Raw genomic sequence first — 25,308 nt, forward strand, 5'->3', positions numbered from 1 at the left:
CAGACAAACAAATCAACAGATGTGGGTGAAAACACAATCTGCTTTTCACGGCAGGGGTGCTGAATACGGCACAACAACGGCTGTAATTCTACTTGAGCCGGTTTGCATTTTTGTTATAAAATAAATAATACATAATAAATATAAATAAATAAACAACCAGAAACCCTAACCCCGTCCGCGCGGCACACTCCGCGTAGAAAAGAAGTGAACCCGCCAGTGACGTGTCAGACCAGACTCTAAAAACTGGTTCAAACTGATGTGGATGTTCAACCTGCGGGTCAGTACAGCACTCTGCAGCGATACATAACAAATCACTGGAAAGACTTCGGGTAAATACGCTTCATCACTTTTATCGAGTCGATTAACTTTGGAAAATGCAAACTTTAACATGCCTGTTGGTGCATTAGTTAGGAAAGGTAAACCCGTTCCGACCTACAGGAAATGCCTGCCAGTTTACCTAACGTTAGCTTACCTAATTTTACCACGAGCTCAGAAATACGGTTCTGTATTCCTGCAAATAAAGCTTTAAAATCTGATGATGGTTGATAAAAGTAGACAAGTAAACCTCTTGGTGAACGATTTTAATGTTTTGCCTTCCCATTTGAGTAAGGTGGCAAAACTATCACTTATTACAAGGGACTGCAGAACAATTATTTTATTTTATTAATTTTTTTACATTAAATTTCCATTTACCTCGGAAATCGGAACTGGGAACTGGGAATGGCAGCCATCTTTGAATGGTAACTCGGGGGTGGTAAAGCTTCTCCCACTTTCCCAGTAGGAAATCCCACTTCGAGGTGCGTTCCAGTTGAAAATTCCGATTGGGAACTGGGAAATTCCGACTTCCGAGGACAAATGGAACGCGGCGTTAAACGCGGTGTTAAATCGACGCAGAGCCTACGCCGTAATGCGCGGGTCGCCGCGTACCGTACGGCGTAGGTTCTGCGTTGGTGTAACGCAGAACCATAAATCAAGCTTCAGGCGGAACTCCGTCTTCTTCGCGTTTGCAGGAGAACAGTTCTGCTCTCATCACCGCCCCCTGGTGGCCAGGACGCGCACAGCAACAACACTGATTTAAAACTGTTCATGCTACAGTTGCAGCACACAAGGAAACACATTCTTGTGGCAAATCGAGAAGGAAAAATGCGTTTTATATTTAATTTTTCCTTGCCTTGTAGTCGTGTTTAATGTAAGTGGCCCACATTTCACCGGAGGGAATCGTATTTTTGACACTTTAGACGACGTCGCTAAACGGTTGCTAAGTGTGTCCTGAACAGCTATCGAAACAGAACGTGGAGTTATTAGTGTCGATGAAGCTCGTCTTTTCCTTAATGTCGGGAAATAATATAGTTGTGCTGTTTTTCGTGGTTAGCTTAGACATTTGAGAAGTGTACTGATGTGTCCTAATTTTGTCAGCAGGCCTTACACTTGTCTATACATATTTTTAGACACTTACTCACCAACGAGTTAATGCTCGCTCCTGTTTTGTTACAGACGTTAGTTTGGACTTCTACTTCAGGAGATGCATTCATTTCTCATTTTTTGTTCAGATAAAATGTCTTCTCCAACCGAAGCAGCAGATGATGAGTATGAAGAAGTGGAGTTTGTGTCGGTGAGTCATCTGTTCACTAGGGATGGGCGGTATGGACTAAAAAATGTATCACGATAATTTCTGGCATTTATCCCGATAACGATAAAAAAATATCAATACAAAAACGTCGTAGATGGGAATTTATCTTTCTTTCTTTCTTTCTTTCTTTCTTTCTTTCTTTCTTTCTTTCTTTCTTTCTTTCTTTCTTTCTTTCTTTCTTTCTTTCTTTCTTTCTTTCTTTCCTTTTAGGCTCATTTCCTTCTTTCTTTTTAGGCTCATTTCCTTCTTTCTTTCTTTATTTCTTTCTTGGCTCATTTCTTTCTTTCTTTCTTTCCTTTAAGGCTCATTTCCTTTCTTTCTTTCTTTCTTTCTTTTTAGGCTCATTTCCTTCTTTCCTTCTTTCTTTCTTTCTTTTTAGGCTAATTTCTTTCTTTCTTTCTTTCTTGGCTCATTTCTTTCTTTATTTCTTTCTTTCCTTTTAGGCTAATTTCTTTCTTTCTTTCTTTTTAGGCTAATTTCTTTCTTTCTTTCTTTCTTTCTTTCCTTTTAGGTTCCTTTCTTTCTTTCTTTCTCTCTCGCTCATTTCCTTCCTTCCATCCATCCATCCATCCATCCATCCATCCATCCATCCATCCATCCATCCATCCATCCATAAATCAGTTTTACACAAAAAATTCATCAACGGGAATTTATCATGTTTACCGCGAGATACAAATTCTTATCGTGGGGAATTTTTTTGACGGTTTATCATGAACGGTAAAATATCACCCATTCCTACTGTTCACATTTCTGTTTTAAAAGCTAACACGATTATATCAGGTGGGTTCATTTGTGTCCCTTGCCTTTTGATTGGGCACATTGCTCAAACTCTTTTCTGTGTCCTGACGATCAGATGAGATTGGCATTTTGTTTCATTCATGTATCAGTGCTCAAGAAATGGTACCAAAAAAATTGTACCAAAGATTTCTAACTTCTATTTTAAAATTATTGTTGTTATTCAATTTTAAGTTGCCTGGTCAAAGATAACAATAACATTTTCATTATACAAAGAGCAATAGGGCTTTAAGAGCTGAACATGTCAATAAAAAAAGTGAAATTGAAGGAGCTATTTTTTTTTTAATTTTTAAATTTTTTTTTTTGAGGCATCGTAGATCATTAGTTTTCAAACACCATGGTTTTAGCGTCATATCCTGACTGAGTCATTTATCAGATCTCAGTCTGTCTGGGTTCTTCTTGGTGAAGACCAAAGACACTAAAGCAAGAGCCCCAGATAACTACAGCATCACTAAGGACAATACAGATGGCGTGAATACTTTTGACAAAAGTGCATCCGTTCAAATAATCCTACATGTTAAGCCCTTTATTTTAAGGGCAACATCTCATAATCTTATGCTCATTTTTGTTAAAGTTTCAGTGGTACTTTAATATAATATATTTTTTTATTTTTAAAGCACAGATCTTATTTACTGAAGTTTTGCATTGTAAAATTGTTTTCTAAATCTAGCATGTCATCTTATTCCGACTTCAGGAAGGTCCTATTCGACCGGTGTTGGAATGTATTAATCTGTCGAGTGACAGTGAGGATGAGGGATGTTCACCACTGACAGTGAAGGTTTGAGCTAAACAGATCATTTGTTCATTAAATAGTGTTCATAGCATCCTAGAGTCCTCTGAAAATCTTGTGTTCTTCTTTCATTTGCAGTTCGAAGATAAAATCACCCAACGCAAAGAGCGTGTAACATCTACGCTGGAAAGACTGGCAAACCAGGTGGCTCGAGAGAAAAAGGAAAGGGCAGATAGATGCAGAGCTTTCAAGGTGAAGCTTCTTCGTCATGAAATGAGCAGCCAGGACTTGGTGCTTGTTAGACTTAATGGTCTGATTTCAGTTGTCAATTATTTGTCTTATGTGTCGTGCATTTAACACATTCAGACTTAACATTTTGTTTACAAAACCTTGTAAAACCTTATGGTTTTATGTAATACTTGGATTTAATTTTGAAGTTTTGAAAGAAAATATATTTTTTTAAAGTTGTGGGGGCCCTGTGGCGCAGCTGGTAGTGCAGCCGCCTCACAGCAAGAAGGTCCTGGGTTCAATTCTTCCTGGGGACGCTGTGGGCGCTGAATGCGTGTTAAGTTTCCCCATGACTTCAGCGCCCACACCCTGGGTGGGGTTGGTGAAAAGGACCTTTCTGTGTGGAGTTTGCATGTTCTCCCCGTGTTCCCTTGGGGAGCTAATGTGAGCTTCCCTCACAAAAACATGCTACGTCCGGTCGGAGAAACCCCACCCTGTCTGGTGAAAAGAAGCGGCCTGCTCACTCTTCAGGTTAAGAAGGAGACTTGAGCTCAGTGTTTTCATTTCTAAGTGATTTTAATGTATAGTTCACTTGAGAGTTTCTTCTGTAGGCACCTGTTTCACAGTGTTTCAGCAGTTTAGATGACTACATCAGCAACACTAATCGGCAAAGAAATTTCTTCCTCTACACAGACAGAAGGCAGTTCCTTGATTTTGGTGTCATTCCGGTTTTGCAAATGTATTTAGAATTGTGCTGATTGGGCCGCTCGGTGGCGCAGTGGGTTAAGCAGGCGGCTCATATACTGCAGTACTTGCAGGTTCGAATCCCGGCCTGCGCACCTTTGCTGCATGTCATCCCCATTCTCTCTCTACCCCCTTCTTGTCTGCAACTTGAATAAAGGGCCACTACAGCACCAAAAATCTTTAAAAAATTTTTTTTTTAAATGTGGTGATTATTTGTGTGATACGTTGGACAAAGTCTTTTAATTGCTATTTCTAATTCAGAGAGTCCCCTTCAATTGGAATAAAATTTATACTGGCAATCAAAGATTAATAGTTTGAGAATGCAAGATACATTTTTTTTTTTTACCAAGTGTCCCCCAAAATTATACGAAAGTATAATTATACTTATACTTTCATTTTTGTCTGTTTGAGCTGTATGACCAAAATTTAATTGTAGCAGCGCCGCCATGTGGACAGAATAGAAAATTGCACAAATAACCTATAAAAAATAGAATGAATTAAAGATATGATGCAATCATTAAAAAATATGTATTTAATACAATATCTTAGCGTTTGTTACTTGAAGTACCATAATCAAACATTTTCTGTTTTTCCTCACTGACATACTATACAGTAAGTTTTTTATGTTGTCCACAAACAAAGTCTGATTATGTTATTGAGCTGGTATTTCTTTGTCTCTTTCAGGAAAAACAGTTCTTACAAAGAGTTCACGGGCAGCGGGAGTTAGCTATTAGCTCCACAAATGGGACTCAACAGGAAGCAAAACGCTGTGTGGACATGTGGCTGAAGATGCCAGGTGAATCCTTAATCCAGATCAGAAGTCATTTCTCATGCTTAATGACACCTCCATTTTCAAATGTCTGTTTCAGCTAACTTGAGTGATTTCAAATCCTGCTGTGGATTGGAGTGTTCCTATACACTATTTTCTATTATAAAACCATTTTATGCAACTGCCCTGACCCTTTTCAGCTCAGGGTTAATTAAAATGTAAATTATTTGCAATTATTATTGTAATATTTGTAATTCTATGAATCTAATCATGTAAATGCAATATCGCTCTAACTACACTTATCACCACCATATAAACAGAAGTTGTGTCAGTAGACTGATTCATCAAACCGAGTTGTTGTGTTTAATTAGGTGTTAAACCAGGAGACCTGGCTGGTTCTGCCTTCCCAAGAAGACGCACAGTCGCTTCTTTTCCTAGAAATACTTCAACTAGACACACGTGCCCAGTAATCAACTGTGGGCGTGTGTATGACAACCCTTCCCTGCTCGACGGACACTTAAAAAGGTAACCTCATCCATCTCATTCTGATCACGGCAGCACGCTTTCATTATGACTTACAGGTGTTGAATTAAACGCCCTGTGCACAGGTTTGATCACTCCCCTTGTGACCCAGCAATCAGTCTGAGAGGAAGCCCGGCCGAGTTCGTCGCCTGTGTCGCCTGTGGTCTGCATTTTCAGACCAAAGAAGCTTGGAGGAGACACGTCGAGTCAAAGGTGCATACACGGTTCTCATTCTCGTGGACATATTTTTATCCAGATAATGAATATCTATAAAAGCAATTTCTCCGTAGAGGTATTTGTTTTAACTTTTAATTGTTCTGATTACAAGATATCCTCGTCCAGTGATCATGGCCACAGTGCGGATCAGACATGTCAGCAGATTGTGTGTTTTGCCTGCCCTTCCTGCTGTCTTCTCTTCAACCTCCGAGATGAGTGTCTTCAGCACATGTCGGCTAAAAAACACTTCACAGAGTTGCTCACCATGACTGGTAAAGTTCTTTTAACTTGAGTTTTTCCCCATTCGGTATCAAAACTTCACATATTCAAATAATAGAAATGTGTTAATTGGGACGTGCAGAAGTGAAAGAGTTGTCGAACAGAAAATATCGAGAATTGTTACCTTGCACTGAAAAACCTGTAAACATTGTGAATAATATTTGCCCCATGAAATTTGATGTGCATGTGTTGGATGTAAGGAAAGGATGTAAGTTAAGATCAAGATGACCTTTTACTTTCCTTTTCCTGTTATAGAAAGCAGAGGAGCAGCGCAGCCAGTTCCTGTTCCGAGGCATGCAAAGAATCGTCTCATCACTTTGTGCAGAGACGTAGCATTCAATGTGCGATGCTCTTTGTGCCACAAAGTACTGAACTCGCATCAAGCAGCTCAAGCACACTTTAAGTAGGTTTCATAATGATTTCTGCACTGTAAACATACACAGGTATTAGGGATGGGCGGTATGGACTAAAAAATGTATCACGATCATTTCTGGCATTTATCCCAATAATGATAAAAATGACGATAAAAAAAATACCAATTCAACTCCACCTTTTTAACTATGAATCTATCACGCTCTCAGATCAGCCATGTTTGTCATCAACGGGAATTTATCTTTCTTTCTTTCTTTCTTTCTTTCTTTCTTTCTTTCTTTCTTTCTTTCTTTCTTTCTTTCTTTCTTTCTTTCTTTCTTTCTTTCTTTCTTTCTTTCTTTCTTTCTTTCTTTCTTTCTTTCTTTCCTTCTTTTCTCCCTTCCTTCCTCCTTTCCTTGTTTTCTCCCTTCCTTCTCCCCTTTCCTTCCTTCCTTCCTTCCTTCCTTCCTTCCTTCCTTCCTTCCTTTCTTCCTTCTTTTTCCCCTTCCTTCCTTCTTTCCTCCTGCTCTCTCCTTCCTTCTTCCCTTCCTCTTTTCTCCTTTACTTCCTTCCTTCCTTCCTTCCTTCCTTCCTTCCTTCCTTCCTTCCTTCCTTCCTTCCAAAAATCAGCTTTACACAAAAACATCATCAACAGGAATTTATCTTTCTTTCTTTCTTTCTTTCTTTCTTTCTTTCTTTCTTTCTTTCTTTCTTTCTTTCTTTCCTTCTTTCTTTCTTTCTTTCCTTCTTTTTTCCCTTCCTTCCTCCTTTCCTCCTGCTCTTTCCTTCCTTCTTCCCTTCCTCTTTTCTCCCTTCCTTCCTCCTTTCCTTGTTTCCTTGTTTCCTTCCTTCCTTCCTTCCTTCCTTCCTTCCTTCCTTCCTTCCTTCCTTCCTTCCTTCCTTCCTTCCTTCCTTCCTTCCTTCCTTCCTTCCTTCCTTCCTTCCTTCCTTCCTTCCTTCCAAAAATCAGCTTTACACAAAAACATCATCAACGGGAATTTATCGTTTTTACCGCGACATGACAAATTCTTATCGTGAGGAATTTTTTTGACGGTATATCGTGAACGGTAAAATATCTCCCATTCCTAACAGGCATATGTTATAGCAAATGACCTTTTTTTTTAAAATGTTTTTCCCCATCTCTTTTCAGTGTGCACTGCAGGCATGGCTGTGCTGTAGCCAAGGCTGAAAAAGTCGTCGTGGATGTAATGAAGCAGCTGCTAGTACGAGGGCAGTGCAGTCTCTGCTCTAAAATCTTCTTCAGCCAGGCTGAAATAGAGACACACAAAGAATCGATGCAGCATGACGTTGAGGTCAATAAAACGATGGCAAAGGCACTTCTTCAGTTCAGCAGATTCAGTGAAATTCAACACACACAGAGGACAAAAGAAGCACGGGGGAAAAGACAGCCCGCTGGCTCCGAGACACCCTTTCAAAATAGAAACAAGAAGAGGGATTGTGATGGATCTCCAGCGAAACGGCAGAGGTTCAACGCAAAGTCTGCATGGGTCTGCGAGTGTGCTCTCCAGTTCTCAGAAGAGGCTGCGGCCAGTAATCACCTCCTGGCAGTGAACCAGGTTTTCCATCAGTGCGGCGTGTGCGGCAAACACATGGGAGATCCCTCAATTACCCGCTTGCATATGAGTCGCTTCCACGGGGGAGCACACCTCTCCAACTTCCTGTTTTTCTGTCGCAAGTGCAAAGTAGAGATGCCCCGTTATGAAGACATCCTGTCGCACGTGTCGGACTCTCACCGTGGACACACTTACTTCAGCGAGCAAGAAGTGGCTGAGGATATCGTCACAGTCCTCGATGCCAAGCCTTCCACCAGCAGCGCCGTCCCCCAGCTTTCATCGTCCAAGGCCCAGCGGAGATCCTCCGCCACGGCGGCGAAGCAGTGGATGTGCAGGATGTGCGAGGACGTATTCGACTCAAAAGAGGCCGTCCGCAAACACTGCAGCGACGTGAGCAGCCACAGTTTTCAGAGATTCATCTGTGGACACTGTCCTCAGAAGTTCTTCAAAGAGTCCACGATGCGTCGACACTGTATGAATGAGCACGATGGGGAAATCAAGAGCTTCCACTTCTGCGGCCTCTGCGACAGCATGCAGTTTGAATCGCAGCCCGAGTTCATGGAGCATTACAGCAGCCTTCACAGTAAAGACTACTACTGCATGGATGACGCTGACGTGGTTCAGCCAACCAGTCAGCCCACCAGTCAGCCCACCAGTCAGCCCACCAGTCAGCCTACCAGTCAGCCCACCAGTCAGCCCACCAGTCAGCCTACCAGTCAGCCTACCAGTCAGCCCACATGCCCCTGCATGGGTTCAGAAGAGGGCAAAGAAACAAAGAAAATAAAGTATAAAAAATGCATGAGAAATCTGGCCGCTGAAGGCAAATGTCAGTACATGTGTGCTACGTGTGCTACGCCTGCGGACTGTTACGTACGGATGAAGATTCACATACGCCAGGATCATCCAGATTTAAGCCAGGACGAGACATTTGATGTGCATTGCAAGATATGCCCGGAAAGTTTTACGGGTGTACCAAGTTTCCATAAACACTTTCATTCCAAGCACTGTCCACTGGAGCCCTGCGTGAGCTCCAGGACTCGCAGCGATGATGTAAAAGCAGAGCCTGCCAATGTGAAAGTAATAGTTGCTGTGGAGATCAAACCGGACAACAATGGTAAATCGGTTAAAACTTTTATTACTTATTGTTCACTCATGTTTGTCTGCAGCATTTGATTTGATTATTATATTGTCTCTGCAGAGGTTGAAGATGAAGCACTGACTGAGTTGCTGAACATGAATTCACCCAACGATGAGAGAAAAGCAGGTAAGTGTAAGCCGAAACTTCTAGCTCTTTACAGCTCTTACCGTCGCCCAAAACGGGAAATCTGATCTTTTCAGATCAGAAGGGAGATCAGATTCAGATCAGATTTTGGCCCCTTCAAAAGGTCACATGTACACGCGCAGGGAAGTGAACCAATTTTTCTCTCTCTCCCTCTTTCTTTCATTCTCCTCCTCCTGTGTGTAATAAAAAAAATATGCATGGATTTGGATGTTTTCTATTTGGTCGCAGGCCCTATCCGATTCATATCTGAAAATAAAACTGATATGAATCACATACGGGGGATTTCTGTCTCAGCAGACGGATCCGATTTTATGTCACAGGTGGACAGGCTCTCCTCGTTCTTGTCTGCTTTAAGTTGCACCTAATCCTTTGCTGACTTCCAAGAATGCTTCAGAAAGTAATTACTTGGATATTTTACGTTCTGTCTTTCGCTACTTCAAAAATAATGAGGTGGACTCTGGACTTCAGTTGTAGCATTTAACTTTTACTGAACCAGCTGGCAACACAAGTAGAAAAGTGCAAATACTGTGGAACTCAGGAGGGATGTCGATGCACGAATGGAAATGGGTCCATTTTTACATCTTCTGTTTCAACTGCATTCATTTAAATGGTTGCCTATTTTCTCGCCTGTGGCTCCACTCTCTTTAGGATCAGTAGTGAGGCTCATCTACCCTGCAAGGTTGTTTCCCCCCTGGCAGCAAACCGGTCTAAATGCAGATATCAGATAGGGGTCGCTTTACCTAGTGTTGGGCGGTATGACCAAAAATGTATATCACGGTATTTTTCAAAATTATATCGGTTTCACGGTATATCACTTTTTTTTTTTTTTCATGCACAACTGGGTGTTAACCACATTTTCTAATGATTTGGAAAGGAATTGCTGCAGTAAATTGGCTTAGAATGGCCTATTTTACTGTCATGAGGAGGAAATATTGTAGAAAAACATTAATGTCCACACTAGTATAAATACAGGTTTGCATGGCCTCACAAAATGATGCCATTTACAATGAGGTGGCAGCACTTATGATTCTAATGTAGGGCTGAACGATTTTTGAAAATAATTTAATTGCGATTTTTTTTCCTCAATATTACGATTGCGATTTAATATGCGATTATTTTTTTTTTCAAGGTCCTGTTCTCATGTATTTTTCAACTACACAAGCAATAAATCAATCTGTTTCAAGTAGATTTTCACTTGAAATTAGTAGAAAAATCTGCATGTGGAACAAGATTTTTTGCTTGTAATAAGAAGATAAATCTTGTCCCACTGGCAGATTTTCCTACTTATTTCAAGTGAAAATTTACTTGAAACAGGTGAAAATTGTCAAATAAGTTATTTTTCTGGTGTTATTTTTCTGGTGATGACTCTAAATGTTGAAATAGCAGTAAAACCACATTCATTGATGAAATTACATAAGGGATGGAAAGGGGGGATGGCAGTTTTACAGGGGGGATGATTTGGACCGTTTTCATTTCAGGGTGGGATGATTTGGACCGTTTTTTATATCAGGGGGAGATAATTTGGACCGTTTTTAATTTCAGGGGGGGGTGCCATCACAACCCCCCTCATATCGAGTACTGCTCACACGGAACTCAGAACTTCTTCATAAATAACTCAAAAATCCCAGAGAGAAAAAAAACACCAGCAAGCTAACAAACAAACCAATAAAGCTCTCAGAGTTAACAAAACGAACCAGCAATGAACAACTCGCAGCCCCGCTGTTTTAACCTCTCCTCCTGATGAGCCGACGGGCTGCAGGTGTGGTTTAAGGCTGATTTATGGTTCCGCGTTACACCAACGCAGGCCCTACGCCGTGGGTTACGCGACCTACGGCGTACCCTGCGGCGAAAGCTCCGCGTCGATTTAACGCGGAACCATCAGGCTTCACAGCGCGACTCAATGTGCGCCCGGCTCGTGCTCCTCGCCACGCGCAGCTCCTCGCCAACTCCGCGCTCATATATTTAATAAATTAATAAAGTCCATATATTTATAAAGCCTCACTTGGCCGAGCCCTAACGCTGAGGCCATGGTAGATTTAGGTTACACGCGGACACTGTTGACTTTTCCCTGCCGGCTCTGCTCACTCACTCACTCGCTAAACAGTCCCCTCACAAACGGTGTCCAGCTGCGCTACGTTCCACCGCGCCGCGTGGCGTTCCCAACGTTGTGTACGCTACTCACCGGTATTACGGTATATGAAAAATTCATATCATAAGAAAAATAAACACCGGTATTCGGTATGAACCGGTATACCGCCCAGCACTAGCTTTACCATCAAGCTCTGCAGTATAAATGCAGCCTGTGTGCTCTTAAATGGGAAATGGATATAAAGTTTTGAAACGGAGCTCAGTCTCAGGGTCGTTCAGGCTGAAGTCCAGGCAGGTAGAGGTAGAAGATCCTGCTTCAAACAACACCCGTGGTATTATTTAAACTCGCCTTCTTTGATTCTCCTCCTCACCATCTTTATGTTTTGAAACATGGGCCTGTTTCCTCTGCAGAGGCATCACTGTAATATCCATCATTGCACACATCTGTTATTCCATTCCCCCCCCACACCAGTGACCTCTTCTATCAGCACATTTTCCTTCTTTTTTTCTTTCCTGAGTTTATAGTGTGCCCCGCAGTTTATCATATTGTTATTTTGCAGGTACGGGTCAAATCAGGGCTTTGAGTTTACGCAGGAGTCAGTCTGATAAAGTCACATTAAAAAAAAAAAAAAAAAAGAAAGAAATAATGCGAAAAATCAGATATGGGGGAAAGAGAGAGTTAAAAAAAAAATAAACACATTTAATGACTCAGTTTTTATGTATTGCTTTACAGGTGACTCTGATGAAGAAATGAAGCAGGCTCTTTCCTTGAGTGCAGAAGAAGCCAGAGAGTCTTCAGGTATATGTTGCACTGCAAAAACAGCCCCTCCAGAAATAATATTCCATTAATCTAGTTAAACGTGTGTTGTTATAAGGAAACATATCTTTATCAGTGGGGTAAGAAACATTTTAGGGGGTAGAATTCTTAAAACTAGTTTTTTCTAGTGTGGGGTTCAGCATGTCATTCTTGTTTCCACTTTGAAAATTTTACAACCTCAAATATGATAATGCTGCTACAGCATGGGTTATGACCTCTTATATAATAATGACAAATCACACTCACACACTTTCTGTTCATATAATTTTTTTTTTAAAAAGGGGGAGTTTTTATGCCCTTTTTTTTCCCAATTTTTTATTAAGTGCATATATCTCCGACAGACTGACTTCAGCCACCTGCCCTCACGTATCAGATGTTTTTGTTGGTTTGTTTTGTTTCTTAGAGTCGAGCAGATCAAAGTAAAACTAAAGCATGTGCGTACATTTGTTTTTCAGGAGCCCGCGTCTCAGGATTTCTGGGAAAATAGCCGGCCCATTTTTAATACCCTGTTTTTTTTTCGTTTTTACACAAATCAACAACATTAGTCAAACTAATTGTCAGCGTTTCCACCCATTATGACCAATTTTCATGTAATGGTGGCATGTAAAGAGTGAGAATCTAAAGGGCTTGATAGAGGTAGGGTGAGGTACTGATGCTGTTTCCTAAATATTCTTTTTATTATTATTAATAATAATAATAATAATAATATTATTAAATAGCTTAATACTTGCTAAAGAGACCAGGGGAGTAAGTTAGTGTGATTACAAACATCTACACCTATATAACTTGAACTTTTGTTTATCAATCTCAAAAGGAAAAAATGCAGGCACTCTGGTGGCTTGAAAAAATTAAAAAACCTTTATTTGACTTGGGTTACATACTAAAAAGACACCAACGCGTGTCGGCTTGCGCCTTCCTCAGGGTGTATGGAGACAAGAGACAATCAAACAAAATTAAATAGAATTCAGTTCAGCTGTGGCTCCTCAGGTCTCTGCAATGCTCCTCCAGGCCTGAAGGAGGCGCCGGCAGGAGCACCCAGATATTCTGCTTCCTGAACAATCAAAAAAAGGAAAATTAAATTGACTGTTGAAAAGTAACACAGAGTAGCAGTATAACGTGAATCATGAGTACCAAAATGAAGACCATACAAAGAATAATAAAGCTAAATATATAGAGAAAATCTCCCCTCCTTTAAACAAAACATGACAGTAAGTCACAAAATGGCCTGAAAAGTCATGACAAAACAGAAGAGCAATGTGAATAAAAATATTAAATCATAGAAAGGATGAAAGGTCAAAATCCTCATTGAGGCCAGGGAAGCTGGTGGCCTTCAGGACATGAATCCAATAAGCCTCTCTCTGCTTGAGGCGCCTGACTCTGTCCCCACCCCTTGCATCGACACTGATCACCTCAATCCCTGAGACTCGTAGAGAAGAGTCATCTGTGTGTTGTGCCTCCATATAGTGTTTGGCCATTGGGTAGTTCACATTTTTGGTACGAATGGCATATTTATGTTCAGCCACCCTGTCCCTCAATCTCCTTTTTGTAAGGCCTACATAAAAACAACCACAGGTGCATTCCAGTCGGTATACAACATGAGTAGTGTTGCAATTTATGAAACATTATGAAATGTTGGAATAGTTTTGGCTTGAAGAAAATCAGTATAAGCCAATGACCTACATTTCATGGGGTTTCGGGGGGAGGGGGCGGGCCTGGATGCTGAAGAGTGGGATGAAGCTGAAAGCTTAGCTGGCTGAACCATGAAGGAAATTTCCCCCACAGCCTTCAGAATGCAGATGAGCAGCCAAGACCTCATCAAGGACGTCAGCGTGTTTATGTAGTATATACACGCCGTCCCGTTTAGAATGGGACTAATGTAAACACTTTTTTTGTGCATTTATAAATTTATTATATTATAATAGTGTTTGAAATGAACACGGGTAGAAAATGAATTGGTAATAAAATGCTGTGGGTGTAATAGTGTTTTGTGCATCTGTTTATTTCTACAGAGTTGGCGGAAGCTCTTCAAAGAAGTCTTATGGAGTTTTAAGTCGTCTGCTGTTAACGATGGCATCTTCACTGGTGTAGACATTCTGTTGAAATGTTTCATGCAGGGTCGTTATATTCAGATATATGAAATAAATGTTAAAGCTCATTTGACTTCTTCTGTTCTTGCTGTAAGGGTAACTTCAGCCGTAAGAGGCCAGAGTACATATTCTGAAAGTTTACTTTGAGCTCGTTGATATATTAGTAGGCTTCTGTTTCAAAGACTGGAGCTCTTCAATGTGTCGACGTCTGGGCTATCGGTTTCAGTGACACGACGCCTCAGCTGACCTTGTGACCCCGCTGCTAACTCTGTCTCTGGTTTCATTGCTTAATTGCAAAAAAAGAGTTCTTTTGTTTTTGTCCAGATATCAGCCTGATTTTGTACAACAGAAAGGATATAAGTAAACTTGTTTATAATTTATCCTAAAGTACAGGTTTGATAATAATGCAGTCCAGTTCTGTGACTATATGGATGTTAATAAATATTTTAATAAAGTTAATAAAAAGTTAATAAAGTTTTTTTTTTTGTTTTTTTTTTATTATTTCCTAACTAATGTCCTGTTGAGATAAACTTTCTTCTGAAGAGCCTTCTTGACTTGTACTTGCTGTATATGCGTTGTTTTTTTTTTTCGCCATTTATCCTCTGCATACTTGAAGATATTTGAGACATCTGTTACAGTCAGACAATTAAGAAGGAAAAAAGGTGTGATTGTAGTTCAGGAGGTGAAGGCAAGTGTTTATGAACTCCAGGAGCGAGTTAATTTGCACTGGACCGTTTGTGGTTGAGGAATTTAGCAGCATTGAAAACCTTGCCTCTCCTGCTGCTGGAGTCACTGGCATTGAGCGCAGTCCTATATCTCTCTCTCTCTCTCTCTCTCTCTCTATATATATATATATATATATATATATATATATATATATATATATATATATATATATATATATATATATATACTGTATATATAAAATATGGCATTCATTTAGAACCTACAGCAAAATTGTATACAATCCCTACAATACTGTTGTCATTGATAGTGAAATTTATAATAAGAAATAATTCAAAGTGTGGAAAAGTACAAAGAACATTGTTTATTTACCGGTTTAGTGGCACTAAAAACTTAAAACACCCTCAGGGATCTTTTATTATTAATATTATTTAATAACTACATATTTGGCTTCATGTCTGCATGTTTTAATTATTGTTATACCAGTACTCGGTATGCTACAGCTTTTTAAAATAGATTTCTGTTGTTAATGTTAAACTAAAACTACTATCAGTACATTTACATCACAATAGAGAGACAATAGTTTGAAAATACATGTACATCTTGGTCTAAATGAAGCTGAACTAATCCAAACTTCTCATAGTTGAAGTAACACGTCCAGATAATTTCTGGCCCTGCATTTATAAGTTCCCCTGGATGAAAACCGGCCTACGTGCACCGCACATGCCCCATTCCTCATCCTGGGCTTTGACCCAGACGTAATGGAAGAAACCAAAGCACAGAAGAAAAATCTGGAGTTGGCAAAAAGTATGAAATATATAGACATGTTTTTTTTCTTTTGTTTCAACTTGTCACTGTAAACCAAACAACGAAAAGCAGAAAAGCTCAACACTAACGACCTTAAATATGGTTTAAGGTTTATGGTTTCACCTCAGCTATGTGATTCTTTTCTCGTAGGTGTATATTAGGACACTGAGAAGAGTCAAAACAGGCGAACGGCTCGACTGACCTGTGCATTCAAACGTGGCGGAAACATCTTTTTGATCTCAGTGTAGAGGTTCCAAGCAATTTGAACCAGTATTGCAAAGACTGCATAATGTTTGCAGGATGTGCTCCAGGACGACAAGAAAAGCAAAGCTGGAAAGAAGCTTGGATCTGTTTCTGAGACAAAGTCTGTCTCGTTTACTGTGGCAAACAGCCTTGTTCTGGAAATGAAGTACAGCTTTCCTTCCCCCCTTTCTTCTACTCTTGTTTATGTGTATAAGGATACTGTTAGAGGTTCCGGGGGGGGGGGATCCTTTTGATAATCAGGAGAATATCCTGCCTTTTTCAGGGTTGCATTATCTTCAAAGCCTTAACCATATTTGTCAAGTTTTAGATTAAAAAATACGGTGTCCCACCAGTCCAACCGAGGTCCATTATCACATTTTAAGACAGATTTGCGAGAAATCCAAAATAACTACCTATCAGCCACTTACAAACTGAAATTCTGTGCTCAGAATCTGATATTGTTGCCACTGAAGTGCTGTGGACATTCCTATGTATGTAATTCCTATAATGGGGCCTAAATGAAAACACAAAGGAGAATTAAAGCACACTTATTTTAAATATTTTCAGTTTATATACACATTGATTGTCTTAAAGTGAAACATTTACTTTTCATTTGTCATTTTCACTCATGTGGCTCTCTGGCGCCGCCCTGGTGCTGCAGACGGACATCGGTCCTTGAGACACAAATCTTTCAGAACGGGTAACTGAGCCCCATCCTGCTTCTCTTTGGGAAAGTAAATTCGGTTTCCCAGATATTTACACAAAGTCTTCACTTTTTGGGCAGAAATGCCTTCTCTCTTCTTACATCCATGCATCTCTCTGATTTGTTGTTCCTTGTTTGTTCCCGTTGTCGCCACTAACCTCGCGAGAACTGCCAACCAGGCTACAGCAGTTGTCAATGACTACGTTTACATGCAGTCAAAATTCGGGTTAAGATCAATATTCCGGTTACTGAAACATTCGGATATTCCGTTTACATGCATGAGCAAACAGGATTATCCCTGTATTATACATGGTAATTCATCATTTGGGATATCTCGATCAAACCAGCGATGGGCGGAGAACATGACGCAATTCCCGTCATTTCTGCTTCTTCTTCCTGTATCCAAATTCAAAACAAATGCTGCTTCGCGCAACTTTTCGCTCACTTTCTTGTAAATCGCTATCCCGGTACTTTCTACCGTCTACAAATGCCAAAATGTTCATATCCTTCATTACATTTATACAATGATTAGTCTCCTCACTCCAACAGTGTGGCGCGGTATTGCCTTTCGCCATGTTTATAAGAACTTCCTGGACTCAAAAGACCAAGATTCCTTGCGAATAGAGCATGCGCAGAAAACAAATTCATGTTCCTTTTGATCGGAATATATCCCGTTAAGGCTGAAATATGCTTCTGCGTCACACCAACGCAGAGCACACGCCGCAGCCGTGACGCCGTGCTGAACCCTTCGGACTTCTCCGTCTCTCCGTTTGGTCGCGGTGCAGTACCCCCCCTGGCCACTAGTTAGCGATCTCTTTCTGAATGGTTTATGCGACTTTTTCCGGTCACAGTAAATCAAAGAAATAAGGACAACTATTGTGCAAAAAACAAAAACAAAAAAAATCACATATAAACGAAGAAAAGAGCCCTGGAAGTTCACTACTGATTCAAACCGGAAACCGGAAATGCTTCGCTTTCAAACGAACCAATCACAGCATTCGGGTTTTTAAAAACCCGAATATGAGCAAATTCCGGTTATTCAAAGGGTTTATTGGTGTTTACATGGCCGTGCAAAACCGGGTTATTGCTAATATTCCGGTTTTAAAGGGGCTATTGACTGCATGTAAACACAGTCAATCAGTCAATGAAAAAGCTTTAAAAGTAACGTTGAAGTCGCCCAGACTTCCCCAGGTCCGGTCCGCAGGGAGGCCGCAAGTGAAGGTTCAAGCAGTTTAGGAAATAAGCACTCAGCACACGCTTTCTTTAGTTCGCCTTTGCAAAGGGAGAGTCCAGCTTTACAGACCCGGCGATCTGTCTCCGATCTGCTGAAACTCTGCCGCTCTGTTGTAAGCAGGCTGTATTTATTTGAAGCGCACAGATGATAGCATGGGTCATTTGAACTGCATAAACACCGATGTGAATTCATTAGTTACAAAGCATTTTCACACTACTGTCTTGTCCGACCTCACTTCTGCTTTTCCTGTTCAGACGGGGCTTCACTCCAAATAAGGGGCTTGTTCATCTTTTGCTTAGCGTGACCTTACTAACTTACTCGTCAGTACTCGAGTTGTAAAAAAAAAATCAGGGGGGATGGTGGATTTTATTCAATTCAATTTATTTTTATTTGGTAGGGACAATGTACATCAGTCAACATTTTTTAAAGGAAAAAAAAATGTAGATGCACCCAGATTGCAGCCATAGGCTGGTTTACATCGGTAGTCCCCCTGCCAGATGTAATCAGCAAAAATCATACAAACAACAATAATAATAATCACAAAAAAAGAAAACAATATAGCACACATAACATGGCATATGCATTCACAATAAAAGTTAATGACGATAAAAACCGTGCTGGGGAAATGAATGGTTTGAGAACTAAAGTGCTGTAGTGCTATTTTGTATCTGCTGTGGTACATGATAAAAATAGTTAAATAGTTAAATATGAAAGTGCTGCCAGTACATCAGTATGGTACATGCAAAAATAGAATAAGTGAAAGTAAAAAAAAACAAAAAAAACGGGGTTATCATATGTGGACAGATAATTTGTGCTGATTACAAATAATATAATATATTACAAATAATAGCGCTGACCAAAACACCTGCAGAAATATTGCAGGAATGACATAGCAGCAGTTAAATGCAGCCTTCTGTAAGCTTTAAATATCCACTGGGCTTACATCAAATACATCAAAACACAACAATTAAAAACAGTTTTCTGAACTTATCAATATGCCTCTGTCCTTCACAAGTAAAATGGATCACTGCAAAAACTCAAAATCTTAACAAGAATATTTGTCTTATTTCTAGTTAGAATGTCTCATTTTAGTAAAAAAATCTCATTACACTTAAAACAAGACTCATCACTGGAAAAAACAACAATTTTCACCTGTTTCAAGTAGATTTTCACTTGAAATAAGTAGAAATATCTGCCAGTGGAACAAGATTTTTTTTGCTTGTAATAAGAAGATAAATCTTGTCCGACTGGCAGATTTTCCTACTTATTTCAAGTGAAAATTTACCTGAAACAGGTGAAAATTGTCACATTTTGTGTTATTTTTCTGGTGATGACTCTAAATGTTGAAATAGCAGTAAAACCACATTCATTGATGAAATGACATCAGGGATGGAAAGGGGGGATGGCAGTTTTACAGGGGGGATGATTTTGACCGTTTTTATTTCAGGGGGGATGCCATCCCCCCTCATCCCCCCTCAACTCCAGTACTGCTTATCGTGCTTTTTACTTTTTGCGTGTGCTGCACTTTTCACCAGCTGAACTTCCTTGATACTTGAACTCTGCATCTTCCTCACACCCTGATATTCGAACTTTGCACACACCTGTTCATGCTGCGCACACATATTCGCGCCCTCGCTTTAGATTGCAGAAGTCTGCTCTATGCTCTATGCTTTGCAATAATTGTTTAAGCTTTAGAATAATTGTTTATGATTATAGTCCCATTATATTCCCACATTAACCAGAGATCAAACATGATTTCCTAATATGTCTATGTAAGTCTACATTCTAGCTCAGGAGTCGGCAACCCGCGTCTCTAGAGCCGCATGCGGCTCTTTAGCGCCGCCCTAGTGGCTCCTGGAGCTTTTTCAAAAATGTTTGAAAAATATTTAAAAAAAAAAAAAAAATGTCCTTTTTTCCTTTTTTTTCTGTTTTTTCTCCTTTTTTTCTCTTTTCTTTTTTTCTTTTTTCCTTTTTTGATCTCAACATTTTGACTTTTTTCTGGACATTTCGACTTTTTTCTCGAGATTGTACTTTAAAATTAATCTCGACATTTCAATTTTTTTCTCAAAATTTTGTTTTTTTTCTCGACATTTCGACTTTTTTCACAAAATTTTGACTTTTTCCTCAACATTTTGACTTTTTTCTCAAGATTGTACTTCAACATTAATCTCGACATTTCAATTTTTTTCTCAAAATGTATTTTTTTTTCTAGACATTTCGACTTTTTTCACAAAATTTTGACTTTTTCCTCAACATTTCGACTTTTTTCTCAAGATTGTACTTCAACATTAATCTTGACACTTCGACTTTTTTCTCAAAATCTCGACTTTTTTCTCGACATTTCGACCTTTTTCTCAAAATGTAGATTTTTTTCTCGACATTTCAACTTTTTTCTCAAAATTTTGACAGAATGAAAAAAAAAATCTCCCCCGAGTTCTAACTAATATAGAAACATGCAGCATGTGTTGTCTTCATTCTAAGGCTTATACAGTACTCGAGTTGAGGGGGGATGAGGGGGGATGGCATCCCCCCTGAAATAAAAACGGTCAAAATCATCCCCCCAGTAAAACTGCCATCCCCCCTTTCCATCCCTTATGTCATTTCATCAATGAATGTGGTTTTACTGCTATTTCAACATTTAGAGTCATCACCAGAAAAATAACACCAGAAAAATGTGACAATTTTCACCTGTTTCAGGTAAATTTTCACTTTAAATAAGTAGAAAAATCTGCCAGTGGGACAAGATTTATCTTCTTATTACAAGCAAAAAAATCTTGTTCCACTGGCAGATTTTTCTACTTATTTTAAGTGAAAATCTACTTGAAACAGGTGAAAATTGTTGTTTTTTCCAGTGATGAGTTTTGTTTCAAGTGTAATGAGATTTTTTTTACTAAAATGAGACATTTTAACTAGAAATAAGACAAATATTCTTGTTAAGATTTTGAGTTTTTGCAGTGATCCATTTTACTTATCCTGTGAAGGACAGAGTCATATTGATAAGTTCAGAAAAGTGTTTTTTATTGTTGTGTTTTGATGTATTTGATGTAAGCCCAGTGGATATTTAAAGCTTACAGAAGGCTGCATTTAACTGCTGCTATGTCATTCCTGCAGTATTTCTGCAGGTGTTTTGGTCAGTGCTATTATTTGTAATATATTATATTATTTGTAATCAGCACAAATTATCTGTCCCATATGATAAAATCCACCATCCCCCCTGATTTCTTTTTTACAACTCGAGTACTGGGCTTATACAAGATTTTCAATTTTTTGTGGCTCCAGACATATTTGTTTTTTGTGTTTTTGGTCCAATATGGCTCTTTCAACATTTTGGGTTACCGACCCCTGTTCTAGCTAAAGCGGATTGTCATAGCATTAATGTATGCAGGTTATTATGCCGTAATAGCAGGTTATATGTTCCACAGTGAACAGCTCCAGCAGAAAGCCAGTATTTCTGCAGACCGTGTAGGTCCTCATGGGCCCGCAGAGGGGCCGCGGGCCTCATGTCGGGACCCCCAGTGCTCCGGGCTCCTCGGGAAGCTTCCCCCAGTGGAGGAAGTCGCAGCCCATGTTAGGAAATGCTCTGCTGCAGCCGCAGGATCTCAGTCAGCTGGACAGCTTCCACACAGCGGCTCCACTCCGGCTTTGCGCTGCGGCTCGGATCGGATCGGATCGGATCGGGACAAGAAAACAAGTCACCATCAACATGGCTCAGGCGAAAATACAAGCGAAATTGAGCGACGCGGGAGGCAACAAGTTCACCAGGACGATGTCCATGGCAGACCGCTCGGGACAACTCCTGGAAAGTTTGGACCAGCTGGAAATCAGGTACGGCCTTACTTACACTCTCACCATGTGCGTCGTAAAGCATGATTTATGGTTCTGCGTTAAAGCGACGCAGAGCCTACGCCGTAGGGTAGGGCGTAGTCTACGCGGTAGGCTCTGCGTCGATTTAACGCAGGACCATAAATCAGTGTTAAGTGTGCACTTGGACGGCTGTCACGTTTGTCACCTCGGAGTGGCTGCATGTGAATGTCTGATCAACAGCAGGATAAAAGAGTCAGTCAAAAACTGGACAAACATCAATAGCACTTACATATACTGAAAAGGACAAGTGGATGTATGGAATAAGTTGGAGAGGGATTTGAAATCAAGTATAACCTTAACCTTATTTAAAAAAACATGGAAAAGAAACATGATTTCTCTATACCAAAGTAATGAGTGGTGATGCTTACTATGTTGATTTGGGTATTCATTTATTTGGTGATTTTATTTGATTATTCAAGGATGAAGGAAACATGTAGACTGCACCTTTTTTTTTCTTTCTTATTTTTCGAGGAATCTTTGTTATCCCCATGGAGGCAATTTGTTTTACTGGCAGTCTTATCTCTTACTTCTTGCTTTTATTTCATTATTAGGCAATGAATAAGTTTTGCTTCAGCCTACACCTTTTTCGGTCTAGATGTTATTTGTATATTGGTAACTTTTTTGTAATGTTTTGTGTAGTGTATTCGTTTCCTTATTGTCATTTTTATTTCTTTTTTAATTTTGTAAAAGCTATTTTGATGTTTGTCTTATTTTTATTCTTTTTTTTGTGATGTTATGACCGAACTAAACTAAACTAAACTAATATACTGTACAGATGTGGCACTTTTTTATTTATTTATTTTTTTACTTTTCGACTGTTTTCGTGTCCAGCAAACAAGTGTCATAATTCGTGTGTTTCAGGGTGGAGGCTTTACGAGAAACGGCGTCTGCCATGGAGCAGGAAAGAGACGGCATCCTGGAAATGATCCAGTCCATACAGAACAGTCAAGAAATGCGTAACATCTGTGCGGGTGAGGCTCTGCCGACACTTACATAAGAGCACAAGTCATCCGCTGCTTAATGCCTGTGCATTTTCCAGAAAACTGATGTGATTCCAGCAAGGCTGGGCTGCAGCTTTGTGTGGGAGTGGTGCTGATCGGGGAGATGATGGCTGTTTGGGAAAAAAAGAGCAAGGAGCTTAACTGTTTCATCCGGATTTCCTTGACATGAATTTTGCACTTGTTGGATTTTCGTTTAGATCGTTAAGCTACAGTAACAACTTACGTAGAGAAGGAAAACCTTTGTTTTCATCTGATCATATCTACACTGAAAAAAATAAATCTAAGCGCATGTAAATATAACATATTTAAATCTGTGATATTAACAATTAAAAATGAAGTTTGTTGCTTTACATGATGCATCTACAGGACTGACTCAGAAAAGTAGAATATTGTGATTTTCTGTAATGCAATTACAAAAAAAAAAATGTCATACATTCTGGATTCATTACAAATCAACTGAAATATTGCAAGCCTTTTATTATTTTAATATTGCTGATCATGGCTTACAGCTTAAGAAAACTCAAATATCCTATCTCAAAAAATTTGAATATTCTGGGAATCTTAATCTTAAACTGTAAGCCATAATCAGCAATATTAAAATAATAAAAGGCTTGCAATATTTCAGTTGATTTGTAATGAATCCAGAATGTATGACATTTTTGTTTTTTAATTGCATTACAGAAAATAAAGAACTTTATCACAATATTCTAATTTTCTGAGACAGTTCTGTAGTTTTCAACTTAAACTGCATTTGTTCAAAAAACAAGACATTGTGCATTTTTTCCTTAACAAGCAGTATTTATGTAATCCCGGGCAATCTTTTCATTTACACACAAACAACAAGCAATGATCTTGTTGTATTTACTTTCCCTTTAAATTTGAATTTTCTGCCATACAGCTTTCATGCCAGATGCAGTTGGTCAGTCTGCTCTGGATCGTGCCCATATAGAAGGTGGTGAGGATGGGCGGTGGTAGGTGAGCTCTCCTCAGCCCACGTAGGAAGTGCAGCCTCTGCTTGGCTTTCTTTGACCGTGAGGCTTTATGTGTGGACCAGGACAAGTCCCTGGAAATGTGAACCCCCAGAAACTTTGTACTCTGGGTGATATTCACAGCAGCTCCACCTATGAGGAGAGGGGTGTGTGTAGGCTGGTTCTCTCTGGGGTCCATGATGACCTCTATGGTCTTGTTGACATTTAGATCCAGGTTAATCCCAGTGCTCCTACTGCAATCTTTAATTTCCATTTCCAAAACATTCCACAGGTTAACCCCATAAACGGAAACACATCTACGTATGTTTGACAGCCGTTCTGTTCTTTGTTTTTGTGAACATACAGCTTCCTCTCAGTTCATATACACTTAGTCTTTGCTGAAACAGCTTCTGGATACAGTGTGGCAACAGATTATTATAAGCCTTGTACATCAACTGTGATATTTTGAAATCAACAAGTTCATTAAATTTGAGCATCTGACAATAAATAAATAAATAATTAACATCTGTAGGTTGATGGAGAATGAAAAGAAACATCTACAGAGAAAATACAAAAGAAGATAAAATACTTGCGAAATCCACTGGCCCTTAAAGAGACAGTACTAATTTCTTGTATCTTTTAGGTGAGAGAGAGGAGCTGAGTTTAACCGCAAACCGTCTGATGGGCCGGGCAATCTCCGTGGAGATCTCCGTCGGCACGATCAGAAACCCCCAGCAGGAAGAGGCGCTTCGCAAGGCCACGTGCATGATAGATGAAATGGTGAAAAAGTTACTGGATAACATGGAGAGCGGCCGCAAGCAGCTGCTGGCCCTGCACGCCGCCTGCGTGAGCGAGGCGCCGCCCGTCCCCGTCGACCAGAAGTTTCAGGCCATCGTGATCGGCTGCGCTCTGGAGGACCAGAAGAAGATCAAGAGGAGGCTGGACACTTTGCTGAGGAACGTGGAGAATGCCGAAAAGAACATCAAAATTATGGATCATCAAAAACTGGATGACCCAAAAGCCAACGGAAGTCACTAAAAGCTGTCATCACCAGAGCATAGGGTGTGTGTTGAATGCCACTAAACTCACAGAGAACTGTAGTACACGGTCATTAACTCTCAGAATGATTCCACGTGTGATGAAGTGATGTTTACAAAGGTGCACAATGCAGAGTCACTAGCACAGAAACAGATGTGATGCTCCACTGGAGGTTTAGTTGAGAGTCCAGTGCTGAAAATAAGCTTATAATTCAGTGTATTTAATACCAAAGATTTTATGGTGCAACAGTTTAAAAAAAGCAGTCAAAAAAATACTTAAAGGGATTTGTGTAACATCTGGATTAAGTGATAAGTGATAAAACATCATTAAATAAAACAAAGATTAAATGTGATGAATAATAAGCTGTTACTTTGGACTGCACAATGAAAGACGCCGGTTTTGAGATGACAGACAATAAACCCACCGATGGAGCATCTTTTTCTGTTTCTTCTACAGCATCTGGGAGGATTATGGAGGTGCATACACTACCTCTTTGTTTGAGAGCAACACAGGTCACGTGATGCTGTGCATTTTATTTCACGTTTTCACAAAGCAAAAAGAAAGAAATGCCAATAAAACTTGTATAAAAAGTATTCAGAAGTTTTTGAATATGTCATGTTCAACTTATTACTGCTAAAGAAACCTGCATAAGAG

At 39.7% G+C, this 25,308-nt stretch overlaps 2 protein-coding genes across 5 annotated transcripts; both read left to right on the forward strand.

The window, feature by feature from the left end:
- The first annotated feature begins 243 nt into the window (after positions 1 to 243).
- Positions 244 to 14,793, forward strand: znf451 (zinc finger protein 451). Of its 4 annotated transcripts, none has more exons than XM_061745916.1 (13): positions 244 to 329; positions 1,551 to 1,612; positions 3,096 to 3,203; positions 3,294 to 3,407; positions 4,812 to 4,923; positions 5,268 to 5,421; positions 5,505 to 5,631; positions 5,747 to 5,906; positions 6,169 to 6,316; positions 7,415 to 8,952; positions 9,037 to 9,102; positions 11,942 to 12,007; positions 14,035 to 14,793. In XM_061745916.1, exons 2-13 carry the CDS (start codon positions 1,556 to 1,558, stop codon positions 14,073 to 14,075), a joined length of 2,691 nt encoding a protein of 896 aa, XP_061601900.1. In that variant the 5' UTR covers positions 244 to 329; positions 1,551 to 1,555; the 3' UTR covers positions 14,076 to 14,793. The 4 variants fall into 4 exon arrangements, with proteins under 4 accessions (XP_061601900.1, XP_061601902.1, XP_061601901.1 ...); XM_061745918.1 differs by having other exon boundaries at positions 3,120 to 3,203; positions 14,035 to 14,792; XM_061745917.1 differs by lacking the exon at positions 244 to 329 and adding an exon at positions 1,065 to 1,189.
- A 6,564-nt stretch (positions 14,794 to 21,357) lies between these two features.
- bag2 (BCL2 associated athanogene 2) lies at positions 21,358 to 25,247 on the forward strand. The gene is made up of 3 exons (XM_061745616.1): positions 21,358 to 21,608; positions 22,509 to 22,618; positions 24,260 to 25,247. Exons 1-3 carry the CDS (start codon positions 21,487 to 21,489, stop codon positions 24,652 to 24,654), a joined length of 627 nt encoding a protein of 208 aa, XP_061601600.1. The 5' UTR covers positions 21,358 to 21,486; the 3' UTR covers positions 24,655 to 25,247.
- The last annotated feature ends 61 nt before the right edge of the window (positions 25,248 to 25,308 follow it).

Source organism: Cololabis saira, chromosome 17, assembly GCF_033807715.1.
Source record: "Cololabis saira isolate AMF1-May2022 chromosome 17, fColSai1.1, whole genome shotgun sequence".
Taxonomy (NCBI): Eukaryota; Metazoa; Chordata; class Actinopteri; order Beloniformes; family Belonidae; genus Cololabis; species Cololabis saira.